Here is a 14,353-nt window from a genome sequence, read left to right on the forward strand (position 1 = left end):
CTCCGAGCGTTACAACTCTTGCGCGGTTCGATCCGAGATTTGTCGGTTTTTGGTACGAACACAAAGGGGCGCGCAGTGTGCGCAGGACTGAGCCGACTGATTCGTAGTCAATGCGCGTACCGCGCGCGCCACACGTCCAAGACAGCAGGGAACATGCAATGTAAGGCAGAATATTACATTACATGTTGCATTGCACCAATCTGTACCCACCTTTACAGCCCCCGCTCACTTACAACTTTTAGTTGGCCGACTTAGTCAGCCGATTATAGAACAGGTATAGCCTCAGATATAAGAGGTAACTAGATTTATAAAGTGTCAATTCTTTGTATTGAAACCAGCGTACCCAGAGGCGTGGCCTAAATGTCTGTTTAATAATTAGTGAAAAATGAAATATGTCACCCTTACTTTAGAGTTGAATATTATTTATTCCTTTTGACACATAACAATACAAGACTGCTAGTACATGCCCGGACACGCTTGCGTTGTTCCGCACACCCGGGTGTACGCGGGCCACGCCCCCTTGCTACTTCTATTGCTAAAAGCGTTAGCTTTTAGCGTTGTCTGTTCTGTGTCGGTATAGCGATGTATGACAGCCCGTACGTCTGTCCAACTAAATCACGCACAATTAAAAAGTCGGCCAACTAAAATTGTCAGTGAACGGCCACCCTTAGCAGTGACCTGCACAAGATTTTGACATGACAACGTGACAATTCGATGAAGCCAGTGCGTACTCGAAAAAAGATGACGTCATGCGTCGCTCCCTCGCTCTAGGGTTGCCACCCTTTTTACAAGAAAGTATATCTCGCTATAGGGTTCGTCCACCTGACGACTCTCGGAAATTCGTTGACTACGCGAGGTTCACTGGTGGACAACGTGGCGTCCACTCGTAGTCTACCTGTTGACGACCAGTGGACGCATAGCGACAAGGCGGTGCGGGTTGGGTCTCGGGTGGGTCTAATGAGTTACGAAATTTAACATTAAGTGGGCTGGATACTGGATATATAATAATAGTCCAGTTTGAACACAATGTGTATGAAGTACCAGTGGAGGGTACTCATATGACATATTGGCAAACAACTTAACCCATCTGCTCATAGTATTTTTTAATTTATTGCACGATATAACATGGATAAAAAAAAACATAAAATGGGTTTTTGCTTGATCCGTTGTTACTAAAAAAAGTGTCCTTGGGTTCTGGCTACGTGTGATCCAAATTCACGGACCCTACGCAAATCCTGTACAAACATGTCGACAAGCGCGCCGCACCACAAACAGTGCGTTGCGTTGGTCGATAACGCAAACAATGGGTGTGAATAAATTATATGCATCCAGCGCGCCGCACTGTAATTATTTCCTGATAACGGATTGGTCGATCATGTTATCAGTATTGAATTAATATTGAGATGTTAACCTATAACATTGTATAGATGATCCGTATTAGAAACTACCTTCACCAGCTCCAAGCTTTTGACGTATGCTAGTTGACATATACGAAATTGAGATTCTGTGTAAAATGTCATCCGGTGCTTACTGGATATCACACAGTAGGTAAATGACATTTAGTCAAATGATTAGATGTTTATTTTAATGGAATGAAAAGTGTTTATTATGTAAATATCATTTGATAATAAAACACTTACCTATGTTAAAAATATATTGCGAGGCCACATCGTTATTAATAGTTAATAATGCTTAAAAATAAATAGTTTTGCCAGGAAATTTCTGGAAAATCTATTCACAATATATGTTTTGATTTAAGACATTTTTCATCCAATAAACATCCAAAATTAATGATGAATGATGGGTGAAGGACATTTCTACTCTATGTTATTATATTAGGTTCTGATAATGATTTGTTATCGCATTAGGGTGATGGGTCCCGTCACTTTGGAGTAGTTTTGGTCTAAGCTTCAAAGTTCCCTCCTAGAGATGAGGTATGAGCCCCGCAAAATTGTCTGATAATGATAACAATGATATTGATAATGGTGCAGACATTCTTGTATTCTTTCGTAATTTTATCCAATATACAAAACAGTACAGATTTAATTAAGTTTTTTATTTAATATAGGTATATGATATAATTAATTATTTTCAGGTGTTATCGGCGTTAGACATCCTCCAGCCGCCAAGCCTCGACTTCTTCCAAGAAATGTATCCTTTATCAATATTTATATTTTATAGAAGAAAGTTCGGGTTTTTACATTAATTACGTTTCACTCTTGAAAGTTTGTCGCGATTTACGATAATAGTACGTGTTATGAGCGTCATACAGGCGACTGTCACCGTACCCATGCTATCTGAAAAACACTTTAGGTGGTACGAATTTTACAGGTAGGTAAGTACAGCTAGTAAAATATAAAATTGCATGAAAACAGGATAATAAATTATAGGTACATGTAATGGTCTGGTAATACATGACATCAATAGTCGATATATTTCAGTGTCGATGACACGACGTTCCAAGGACGTGCGGTGATCGAATTCTCTCCCGCCCGAGGACATTCGCACTCCTGTCTCGTTTTACTTCTTTGTTCGGCCCCCGGAATTGACCTTGGCGTGTAGGGCCAAATTTCTGTTCTACCGACTACGGCTATTTACAGACGTGCCAACTTGTTTGGGCCTGATGCAGTTGGGTCGAATCAAATTACGTATATTAATGCTACTGCAGCATACTCGTGTAATATGTAGGACTGAACTACAATAGTCATAAATAAAGACATTTTACTTACTACTATTATTTATATTTTAGTGAGTGTTTAAGTTTTTGGGGTTGCCTATGAGTATGCCTTACAAATGACAATAATTATTAGCAATTCCTTAAAACGTGCTTTAATAATTATGACGCAAAACGTCTCACTTTGAATGGTACCTATCATCTTAATCATATTTTACTTAAATAGACTATTAAAATTTATAAAAAACTAATGGAATTTATATTCTCCAACTTAAATAGACGATTTGGAGCCTATACATTTATTAGTTTCCTTAAAAGAGGTTAATGTTTAGGTTAGGGCCTGTAGTCATGTGGCACGGCGATTCTCTTTCTACAAACGCTAACGCTCAGAAAACTAAAGAATTTATGGGAATGACAGATCCAATCGATAATTTGATGATTTGATGATGAATTTGACACGTGACCTGTCAATTTTATACATTTTTTAATTTTCGAAGCCTTTGCAATTAAGAATGTATTGTAGAAAGAAAATCAACGTGTCACATGGCTACATGCCCAGGTTTTTACCATCCGACTAAGTTGGATCGTCTGTAGTATATCGTTTAGTAATTAATATATTATGAACTCGTTTTCAACGCTTATCTTCGTGCCCATCAATTTATTTAAATACTTTCGGTTAACACAGAATACGATTATTAATAAAGAACTCTTTTTTTGTTAATTTATCTTTATATCTACTTTATCGAAAGAACATGATGCTTGAAAATTTATATTAATGATATAATAATAAAAACCTTAAAGCAGTTTGTAAGTTGTAGCATATCTAGAATATATTTGGGACGTAAAGAAACACGATGAAATAAATATTCCTTTAAAGTATTAAAGGGTTTGCGAGAAAATTCGATGTAAAACCAAAGTTGTTTCACACGTTTCCCGCACCTAAACCTATTCTGCAAAACAAAATAAATTGAACAATTCAACTTATTTGAGTGTGCAATTAATACAATTATCTCGTGCTTTATTTTTCGCCATCGGCACGTGATGGAGGGGGTGAGGCGAGGGTGAGGAGGGGCGCGGGGGGTCGTCAGCTGGCGAACACAATATACACCCACCCTACGATTTATTCCCCTTCAGCTTTTATTGAAACTCGGCCCGCCCGGGTTTCTTCTCGCCTTGCGTAAAACTATATAGCGATGATGAAACGTTCAGCGTATATTTATTTGTTCTATAATCTCCCCTAATTATGAGAGATAATATTGGTAGGGCTCCTCGGTTTCGGTCAGTCGGTCTCGGTATATCGCTAAATCCTTGCCGAAAATAATAGGAATATCGGAATACAAATATGTTTGGAATATGTACGATTCATATATATAGTGAAATATACATATACCTATAATATGTGTTGACGATATTAATGCCAAAAGATTGTTGGAGTGCGTGTGATGATGATGATGGATTGTATATCTAATATTTTTCCGAATAAAGAATTTACCTTACGAGTATATCGTTGAATATCACTGTTAAGAAATGAAATTATCAAGTTGTATGCCTAGTTTGTTGATTTAGCTTTTACATGACGACCGACATTAGTCGACGAAAACCATCATCTACGAGTATAACAAAACATTACCTTGACAAGGCGCATTCTGACAGACAGACAGACAGTGACTCAAGACAGTTCATTGTAAATTAAATGATGTTTCCGTTTCTTGGCAGAAATGATCATGACAGTAGATGTAAGCCGGCCCAGCTTCTACAATGACCCCATAATTACTCTTTAAAATATATGTAACTAGCAGACGCCGCGCGGTTTCACCCGCGTGGTTCCCATTCCCGTAGGAATACGGGGATAATAGCCTATAGCCTTCCTCTATAAATAGGCTATCTAACACTGAAATAATTTTTCAAATCGGACCAGTAGTTCCTGAGATTGGCGTGTTCTACCAAACAAACAAACAAACAAACTCTTTAGCTTTATAATATTAATATAGATGTACCTAAGTATGTCGACGTTTCGAAACGTTCGCTACGTTAAAGATATGTACGCGATAATGTAGAACTGGAAATTGTGAATGTGTGTGTAAAAATTCACATGCGATATTTTATCAAACTTTCTGGCTCTAACCTCAAAATCGAAATAGTTTTTTATTGCTTAGACATGTTCTTTACCTGGTCTTTTTTCGTTTGGGGCTATCCAATATTTTTTGCGGCGGTTGTAACCTGGCAGAGTCCTTGTACCGAACTCATGATTTATTTTGTTCGCTAATGTTTCTTTAATAAAGCAAGCGAAGCGGAAAATTGTCTTTTTGGTCGCGTCTTCCGCCCGCTACGCAGTAACTTTGGGGAATAATGGAATTTGAATTTATTGCTTCATTATTGTTTTATGATCTATTGAAAACTGGCTTTTTTTGGTCAGCGGTTAATCTATGTAGCTTGAGATTACTAGATGCACGAGTCCTGGGTCGTATGAAATATGTATTGAGCGTTTGTTTCTTCCAAGAAATTCTCAGAGAAAAATCACAGTCCGGAGTTAAGAAATTAGTGGTGTTATATTCTGGGTCTCGGAGAGCATGTTAAGCAGTCGCTCCCGCCAATCTGCAATGGAAGATCGTAGTGGGTCTAAGTTCCAAATCCTATAAGAAAGTAGGCCTGGTCTTACAAGTATAGTGGGCCATAATATGAATGCGAAAGGTCAAGAAACCTCGAAAATCGCTCGACGTACAAAGATGAAATTTGGCAGGGACGTAGTTTACAGTTACAGTAATACAGTAGGTGTCCACTAAGAACGGATTTTGCGATAGGGCCGGATTAAGGAAGTCTAAGGGACGAAGTCGCGGGCGTCCGCTCGTAGGTTCAAAATTATGATAAATTGAGAATAGTTTTGTAATGTAAATATTCTTAAACAATATTTTATACCTGTAAAATGCAACAGAGGATTGTTTCATCTTGCTATACTCTATATACTAATGCAATACAATATATTAACTAACGTTACTAAACAGAACAAGCAAAACTAAAACATCTAGAATAGAGAACCTGTGAAAACAATGTAGTGTAATATTTATGATCAGTTTGTATGTATTTTGTATAATTTATCACCCGCACACGTGTAACTTATAATATAATGTGCTTGAATTATATCAAAGTCTGGTTGGTAGTTCTTAAAATTACAACAGAGATACTTAAGGGCCTCCCCTGAAGTATTTATATGCGTGATTGGTTAATGAGTAAAACAATGACAAGATATATACGATATAACAATATAACAATTTATACACTAACTTGTACTTATTCCAATAATATTTATGAATCGTATATTATATTTATTTTAATTGTACCTACACGAAACAAAATCCAAGATTTTGTTTTTCATTTTTTAAAAGCTGAAAGTAAGCCAGCCCTTGCTCCAACATTAGGTAAGTCATTATCAGTCTATTTTAACAGTCCAATACAGGGACAGGCCACCCTCCTTAAATATGAAGCTTACAACCACCAAGCTGCAACAATGCGGGTTCATCATTAAAATTTAATTTTATTGTAACTCTAAGAGTTTTTAAACCAATTGTGCATGGTGACTACATTAGATATAGTCACCATGCACAATTGAGTACCATACTAACTCGTACCTATTAAGAGTAGGCTGCTAACACTTTCGCCTAAAACCCCCGGTGACGCCGCTGAGATACCATTAAGGAGTCTACGGCACTTGCACAATTTAAAAAAAAACTTTTAGCATTTGGTTGGGCAGGAAGTTCTGTCTATTACAGGCGCTCGCTGTAATATCTGAGATCGTAAAAAAGGATAACAAAAGACAGGCCCCTTAATACTACCGATATTCGTAGTCCGATGAGTTGTTTATATTCACGCGTTGTTCGGAGCTTTCCCGTTGCACTGGGAATAACAGAAATAGATGTAAGTGCTTCCGTCCGCTGACACTCAAGAGCAACGTTTTCATTTGTGCCCTCTGTGTGCACAGTGCTCTGTGACTGTGATGTATTTACGAGTTGCGACGCGTGTTCTGACCTTTGCATATATAAATCGAGATGAAAAACGCCAAAAATAAAGTGTGCCCAACAGTGGCGTGCACAGGGTTTTTAACTAGGGTAGTACAAAATGTAGAACATTCCTTCTCAAATATAGGATCCTGCAATGAATCCTCATGCCTCAGGTATCTATGTAGTGTACGCGACTGGTGCCCGAGTATTAATATATTTATTTAATAGCGGATGCCTGTGATTTCGTCCGCGTGGAATTCAGTTTCTTACTAATCCCTCGGGAATCATGTATTTTTCCGGGATGAAAAGTAGCGTATGTGCTAATCCAGACTATAACATATCTCTACTTCCGGTGAAGCTTTCCTTTACTTAAATTTCCGGTGATTCGGTTCAGTAGCCGAGGCGTGAAAGAGTAACAAAAATTCATACCATCAAAATCATCATCATCTAAGATTCTTTGAGGGCGTAAGAACATATTTAGGCCACTTCTCATAAAATATACAGTTTTTTAACAGCAAATTGACTGTGAGGGTAGAAAACCTTGCGAAAAGAATATTTAAGTAATAGAGATGAGCCGTAATCATGACTTATATTATGCTGCTCTTAAACGATTATGATATTCCAAAGAAGCTTAAAAACTCACCTCTTATTTGAAAATGTTACAAAAGTTCATTTGTATAACTGTTACAACTACTCAATGAATAGACCTTGAGGTATGTTTGAAATTCAAAAGTCTTCGAAGTTTGTAACCAAAATGGAAGTTAAAATGAATTCAAAATTTATCAAAAGTTAACTAGAAAGGATGACACTCACAAAGGGAATGGGCGCGGAATTCCAACGTCTTTTTGTGCCAATCCGAGCGTTTGAAAACAAAGAAGGCAAATTGGCAGTTGGTAACGGCTGAGCGATGACTGCACTAAGTATCCTCGCCTTCACGACGCCTTTGTTGAAGGAATATTCCATTGTAAGGGTCCCACATTACTATAAGGACGCGTATATAAATGGTAGTAAAATAAACCATTCTAAAAAGATAATTTTCGTCTGAAAAAACAAGTACCAAAATGCTTGCATTTTTTTATTGTAGGTATCTAAATTTGTACGAATGCATAATGAATTATTAAATTCCATGTGTACTAAATAAGTCTACATACTTGCAAAGACGCGTGACGGTTGCAAACAAACTTTCTTTGAAGCTTTGGGCTTGACTCAAATTCGGGATCTGAGATCCTTTCATATCTCTGCACTGTTAACATAAATTTGTAATCACACATGAGTAGTGGGTACGAAAAATATGCTAAAGCCTTCTTTAGTTTCCGATATAGTCCTGTAGTTAAAGTAACACTTAGATGCTATATTTTAAGCAAAATAACCTTTCAATCTGCATTCGTGTATAGCGTACCGATGACGTGGAACAAGATCAAGGGTGTCGTCCAAAACAACTCGGGATGATACAGCTCTGTGTTGTACCTAGGTACTAGGTATATTCAGGCACTGATTATACCTAGGTACTAGGTATATTCAGCTACTGATTATATATTTTGACACTTACCCCCTTATTGCTATCATTGTCAACCCATATTCGGCTTACTGTTGAGCTCGAGTCTCCTCTCAGAATGAGAGGGGTTACGCCAATAGTCCACCACGTTGGCCTAATTCGGATTGGCAGTCTTCACACACGCAGAGAATTAAGAAAATTATCTGGTATGCAGGTTTCCTCACGATGTTTTCTCTTCAGCGTTTGAGACATGTGATATTTAATTTCTTAAAATGCACATAACTGAAAAGTTTAAGCTGCATGCCCCGGATCGGATTCGAACCCACACCCTCCGGAATCGGAGGCAGAGGTCATATCCACTAGGTTATCACTCTTTATTTAGCAAGCCCCTAACTAAATATGAAATATTACTTAAGTTAATTCGTAGTCTAACTGTCCACAAAATATTGGAGGAGAATCTCAAGTCTCAACTCAACTCGAGGCGTATTTTTTAGTGTTTAGAGTGTATTACATAGCTTCAAAGTGAAAATCAAGTATGAACAATCAAAACTTTTTGTTTGCGCCCAAAAGGATCTTTAGCACGTAAGAGTGCAAAGTACTTAAGGCAAACGAGTCACACGAAATGCATTTTCGTTACCATCTATGATGTTACTGATCGACTCTTGCCGCTGACGTCGTTCCCTTTTTCACCATCTGATGAAAAATGCATTGTTGCGTTTCTTGCGCAACGTTCTCAGGTTCCAATGAACCCTGACTCGCATTAAAGTCGTCAGCAATTTTAAAACTCCTTTGTGTCCGTGCCCCTGACTGATCGCGTCACAGTTTACGGATATTACGTCTGATATTAGACGGCAATTTCGCAAGCGGCTATCGTAAAGCGGACCTTGAATTTTCTACCGTGCACCTCATCGGACTTTGAAATATGTCCCTTTGTGTTTGTGTACTTTGATACTTTGGGGTCGTTTCTTTGTAGCGCTAGGGATGTCACTAGCCAGGAAACTTGTCCTTGTTTTGATGGTAATGTATCACCTAGTATCAATGTAAACCTAGCTATCCATTGATTCCAACTGCCTCATACTCTCTAGTGTTCTCTAGTGTTCAGCCTATGTGACTTCGGTTTACGAGGTTCTGGCTTGCAAGTCCTGAGTCGAGTTGAGAAATACTGTGCTTTGTTTCTTCTAAATCTCTGAATAGGGAAGTTAGTGTTGCCTTCCAGATCCTAGCTATATGTATGATACGCTCCACGACATATTTATAGACGAGATAGTGACAAATATCAACTAATAGCGCCGCAATCGAAAATATAAACTTTTTCGTTGCGATGGGACTAAAGAGACAGCGATTCGGCCATTCGACATTTTGTCGTTTTGTCTTCTCCAGATATGGTGTGGCGAATCATACTACTGATGATGTACATTTATATTTATATGCTGTATGGGTCATCTCCCACCGTGTGATTCAGGTTGGGTTACATGCCTCCAGGCATTGCTTCCTTGACCGCGATGGACCTTTCTCCCCCGTTTATGTTCCTTCAACCCCTTTCTGGGCGAGGGAACTTTCTCCCCCGGTTATGTTCTTTCAGCCTATCGGAGCTAAGGCCTTGCGGCTTATGGGTGATCCCGAGTATTTCAGGTGTCGTGTGAAGTACAAGCGACCTTGTTGATAGTAATTCTTTGTCTCCCGCACGAAGGCGCATCGGTGCAGCGTCCTCCGCGCGCTTCCTAATTAGCCGCGTGGGCGCGTGACCTGATTTAACCTCGACGCGTCACGCGGCCGACGGCGCTCGTGTCCTTTGCCGTGATTTGTCGGTAGTGAGGCATACCTACTGTTAGAATATCATGATTGTGTATTTTTGATGTGACGTCTTATAATTCGATACAGCCGGCTGTACACTCGAAAAAAGATGACGTCATGCGTCGTTCCCTCGCTCTAGGGTTGCCAACTTTTTTTACAAGAAATAAAGTATTTTCTGGTCTTTGAAGATTATCAAACAGTATTTTAGAAAAACTAACACTTTTTTTTGAAAAATTCAAACCATTCCTTCAGTATTTTCTTTCTTTCTTTTGATGGTCTCCGTGGCCCAGTGGTTAATTGATCCAGGTCTGTCTGGTGTTGGGAGACTTCTTATTCTGCTTCGGTCGTGGCTAGTTACCACGCTACCACCAAGTGATTTAGCGTTCCTGTACGATATCGTGTAGAAACAGAAAGGGGTGTGGATTTTCATCTTGCTCCTAACAAGTTAGCCCGCTTCCATCCAAGATTGTATCATCACTTCCCATCAGGTGAGATTGTGGTCAAGGGCTAACTTGTAAAGAATAAAAATAATTTTAGAGGTATTATTTTTATACCTACTTAGGGAGACTGTGATTAAGTTTAGCATACTAATAAATCAGTTCATAACTGCAGTTTTAAGCTGCCTTACAGTGCGGTGCGTAATATTACATACAAGTGGATGTCTGCCACTTCGTTCGCGTGGAAAACAATGTTAAACTATACCTACGTACTATTTGAATCACCATCTAGTATCCAATGATGATAACCTCTTTAAAAATCGTTGCGTAGTTTCAAAAAGCGTCTACACGGCGATTTTGTATTGTACGTCGAGTATGTTATTAGAAGTTTCTAATATTTTATAATGTAAATGTAGGTATATAATGGGAATCTTTATGAAAATTAATTAAAAATGTATTGTAGGTTATACTTCGAAGTCGGATTGCGAAAACTATACAAAAGCTCGTACTAAGCTACAGACAGGCCACGTCACGCCTCCATTAAATTATAACTGCGTGTGAATCATTTGTAGCGCAAATAAAGGGGTGTATTAAATGTCACGTTCAAATGACTCACAAACAAGTGTTAACAAAGAACTTGGGTTGTATTAGATTTTCGTAAAATAAATAGAAAGTAAAAATTTCTATATTTTCTTAGTTTGAAGTTACTTATTTCATTTACTTAGTTACAACATTTACTTAGTTCATTTTGAATCGTCATGATATATTTGTTTAATGTTTTTTTAATAAAAAAATAATCTCAATTCAAGTTGCAATCATCATCATCATCGTCATCATGTCAGTCAATGGACGTCCACTGCTGGACATAGGCCTTCTAAACATAACGACCCTGAACCGCCTGCATCTAGCGAATCCCTTAGTCTAGCTTGATGTCGTCAGTCTACCTGGTGGGGGATCGACCAACACTGCGCTTTCTAGTGCGGGGTCGCCATTCCAGCACCTTGGGACCCCAACGTCCATCGGGCGTTAAGGTCGCAAACTTAAAATTAAACTACGAAATAAACAAATTAAGCCCAATAATGCTCTGTATACAGATGCACAGATGTTATGGACTTTGATAGAACGATTTATAAAGCGCATTGACAAAATTTAATCATAAAGTCTTTGCGATGGATTACGTCGGATTTGCGAGGATCAAGTGCTGCTGCACAGTTTTGTCTGGTTTGCCGGAAAATAGCAGCTTTTATTTATTTCCTTTTCATAGAAACAAAATAAACGTTATTTACACGGTTTGGAAAATTTAGATATGATGAATTATAATATCATGGCGAACAAGGGTGTGTTTGCGTTATTATAGGCTTAAAAGACCTTATACGCCTTAGGTTGATAGACATGGCATTGCATCTTTTCCTGATATGATCTGCGAAATGTTTCTATGTTTATAAGGGACTAGCAGACCCATACAGTTTCACCCGCTGAGTTTCCATTACCATGGGAATACGGGGATAAAATATAGGCTATACTGATAATGGAGCATTCCATCTGTGAAAGAATTTGTTATATCGGTGTAGTAGTTTTTGAGTTTATTCGTTACGTACAAAAATGCATATGTTTAATCTTTATAATATTTTTGTAGATAGTTTTCCACGTATCAGATTAGTCCGTCGAATATTGTACCTTACTACAAATACCATTAACAAGCCACGTTATTTCTGAGCGTCACAGGCTATATTTTATTCCCGTATTGTCACGAGAACGGGAACTACGTATGAAACCGCAGGGCGTCGGCCAGTATATAAATTAATTTGTATTTTTACTATACAAAGATCCTTCTTTTATAGATTTTTTTCTAAATACGCAATCCATTAACACATTAAAGCGGATGATGAATTCACAAGTTTATTCTGTTTACGCGATAGCGAATTCATCCCTTAAACCGCCCCTCCCGCCCACGCGGTGCGCGCCCGGCTTTAATTACTGCAGGGCCTATAGCCACTGATTCGGGGACCGCCTCGGGGCTCCCCGTGAAATATTAGTCTGCCTTTTTAACATAATGTTATCTACCTCCCTATATATAAAAGTATTACGGAGTTGTTTGTAATGTTGCTAGAAAATCGATGGGTATGTTTCTAAACCCCTGTGCTGAATATTTTACAAGTATATGTATGTATTGCTGTGGCATATTTAATAGAAAGCTAAAAACAAGCCTGTTTGACGGCCTCCGTGGTGCAGTGGTATACGCGGTGGACTTACAAAACGGAGGTCCTGGGTTCGATCCACGGCTGGGCCGAATGAGGTTTTCTTAATTGGTCCAGGTCTGGCTGGTGGGAGGCTTCGGCCGTGGCTAGTTATCACTCTACCGACAAAGACGTACCGCCAAGCGATTTAGCGTTCCGGTACGATTTCGTGTAGAAACTGAAAGGAGTGTGAATTTAGTCCTACTTCTAACAAGTTAGCCCGCTTCCATTAGACTGCTTTATCACTTACCATCAGGTGAGATTGTATTCACAGGCTAAGTTGTAGAAAAATAATTAAAAAAAGCTAATTTCAAAGTTAAGTTTCGTCTTTCGACACGCTGTTAAAAATCGTTATTATCGGTCTATTATTCCATATCCAAATTAAATTGAGATGTCTGATATGATGTATAGATTAGAAAGATGATTAAAGAAATAGAAGTAGATGTAACTTACGCAACGGTAATTTGGGAAAGGTTTTTATGTAAATACACTAATTTATAAAGTTATTTTGATTTTTTCTCTATCGACAAAACTTTGTTATACCACTCAGAACCGACAAAATACCTTCAACGTACGTTTGACTCTGATTCCGATGAGATGTTAATGCGACAATCTTCAATTGCAAACGATGCTCAGGGAGATGCTGTGTCGACAATCTACAATTGTAAAGCATCAACATTGGATCCAGGAAACGAAAAGTTCAAATCCACTCCAGAAACAAACAAATTTGATTTTGTTCATACGAAAGTCTGGTCATAGACTCTTGGCTGTTGCTTGTTTAACAGCCACCTCAGTAATGCACTTAACGGAATTAAATAATACAAGAGCAAACGTTGCTCGGTGAGGCTGTGAGGCAGGCACTAATTGACAGCTATGAACGGGGCGCCTGTAACCCTCTCGCTGTGGGTATGTTTGTATGATGTGTACCAGATGGTACGGCAGGACCGGTTGGTTTGGATCATAATTCGCCTCTTTTCTTTAATAACGTGATATCTCGAAAATTAATCTTATACAGCAATACTTGAAAAACACATAATTTTTTTTAAAAGTATAAAAATAGCGTCCTGTAAGTCTTTTTTTTTTCGAGATATTATCACGTTATTGAAGCAAAGAGGCCGTGTTAAAGCTGAAACATAGGTGGTGTTCAGTTCACTGATGAGCACAAGCCTCCTCTCAGAATGAAGGAGTTTAAGTTAATAATCCACTACGCTGGCTCAATGCGAATTAGCAGACTTAACGCAAGCAGAGAATTAAAAAATGTCTCACGTATGCAAGTTTCTTCATGATGTTTTATTATTTACCGTTTATGACGCGATATTTAATTTTCTAAAATGCACATAACGTAAAATAGAGTGGGCTCTATTATTTTAAGGTCTTTGGTCTTTGTTATATGTAGAATACTTGCAAGCAGCTAAAATTTCGAAGGACAGCGCATAAAGAGATTTAAAATTAGATATTTGACGCTACTTGAATGTCGCTGACATTGTTTTGTTTTAACTTATTTTGTTTGGTTTCATGTTACATGCGTTTAAATAGAATGTTAATTAAAGGTATTTAAATTGCCCTTAAACACACTAGTTTAAATATACAACAATTTCATAAAAAAATATTCTGAAACCACTAGAAAAGGTAATATCCTGCAGCAATACCCAAAGACCAATTCACGCAGAACGCACGACTCTAAAGTGACGCACTCAAGAAATATGCATTCTGTGAAGTGA

General features: G+C 38.2%; 1 protein-coding gene across 1 annotated transcript in view; it reads left to right on the forward strand.

Annotated features, from left to right (window-relative positions):
- LOC112043565 (serine/threonine-protein kinase NLK) overlaps positions 1–14,353 on the forward strand; it is a 200,621-nt gene that overhangs the window by 116,978 nt on the left and 69,290 nt on the right. The window contains exon 3 of the mRNA XM_024079044.2: positions 2,096–2,151. Within this exon, the coding sequence (XP_023934812.1) occupies positions 2,096–2,151 (56 nt within the window). The remainder of the gene's footprint in view (positions 1–2,095; positions 2,152–14,353) is intronic.

This window comes from Bicyclus anynana, chromosome 5 (genome assembly GCF_947172395.1).
Source record: "Bicyclus anynana chromosome 5, ilBicAnyn1.1, whole genome shotgun sequence".
Lineage (NCBI taxonomy): Eukaryota > Metazoa > Arthropoda > Insecta > Lepidoptera > Nymphalidae > Bicyclus > Bicyclus anynana.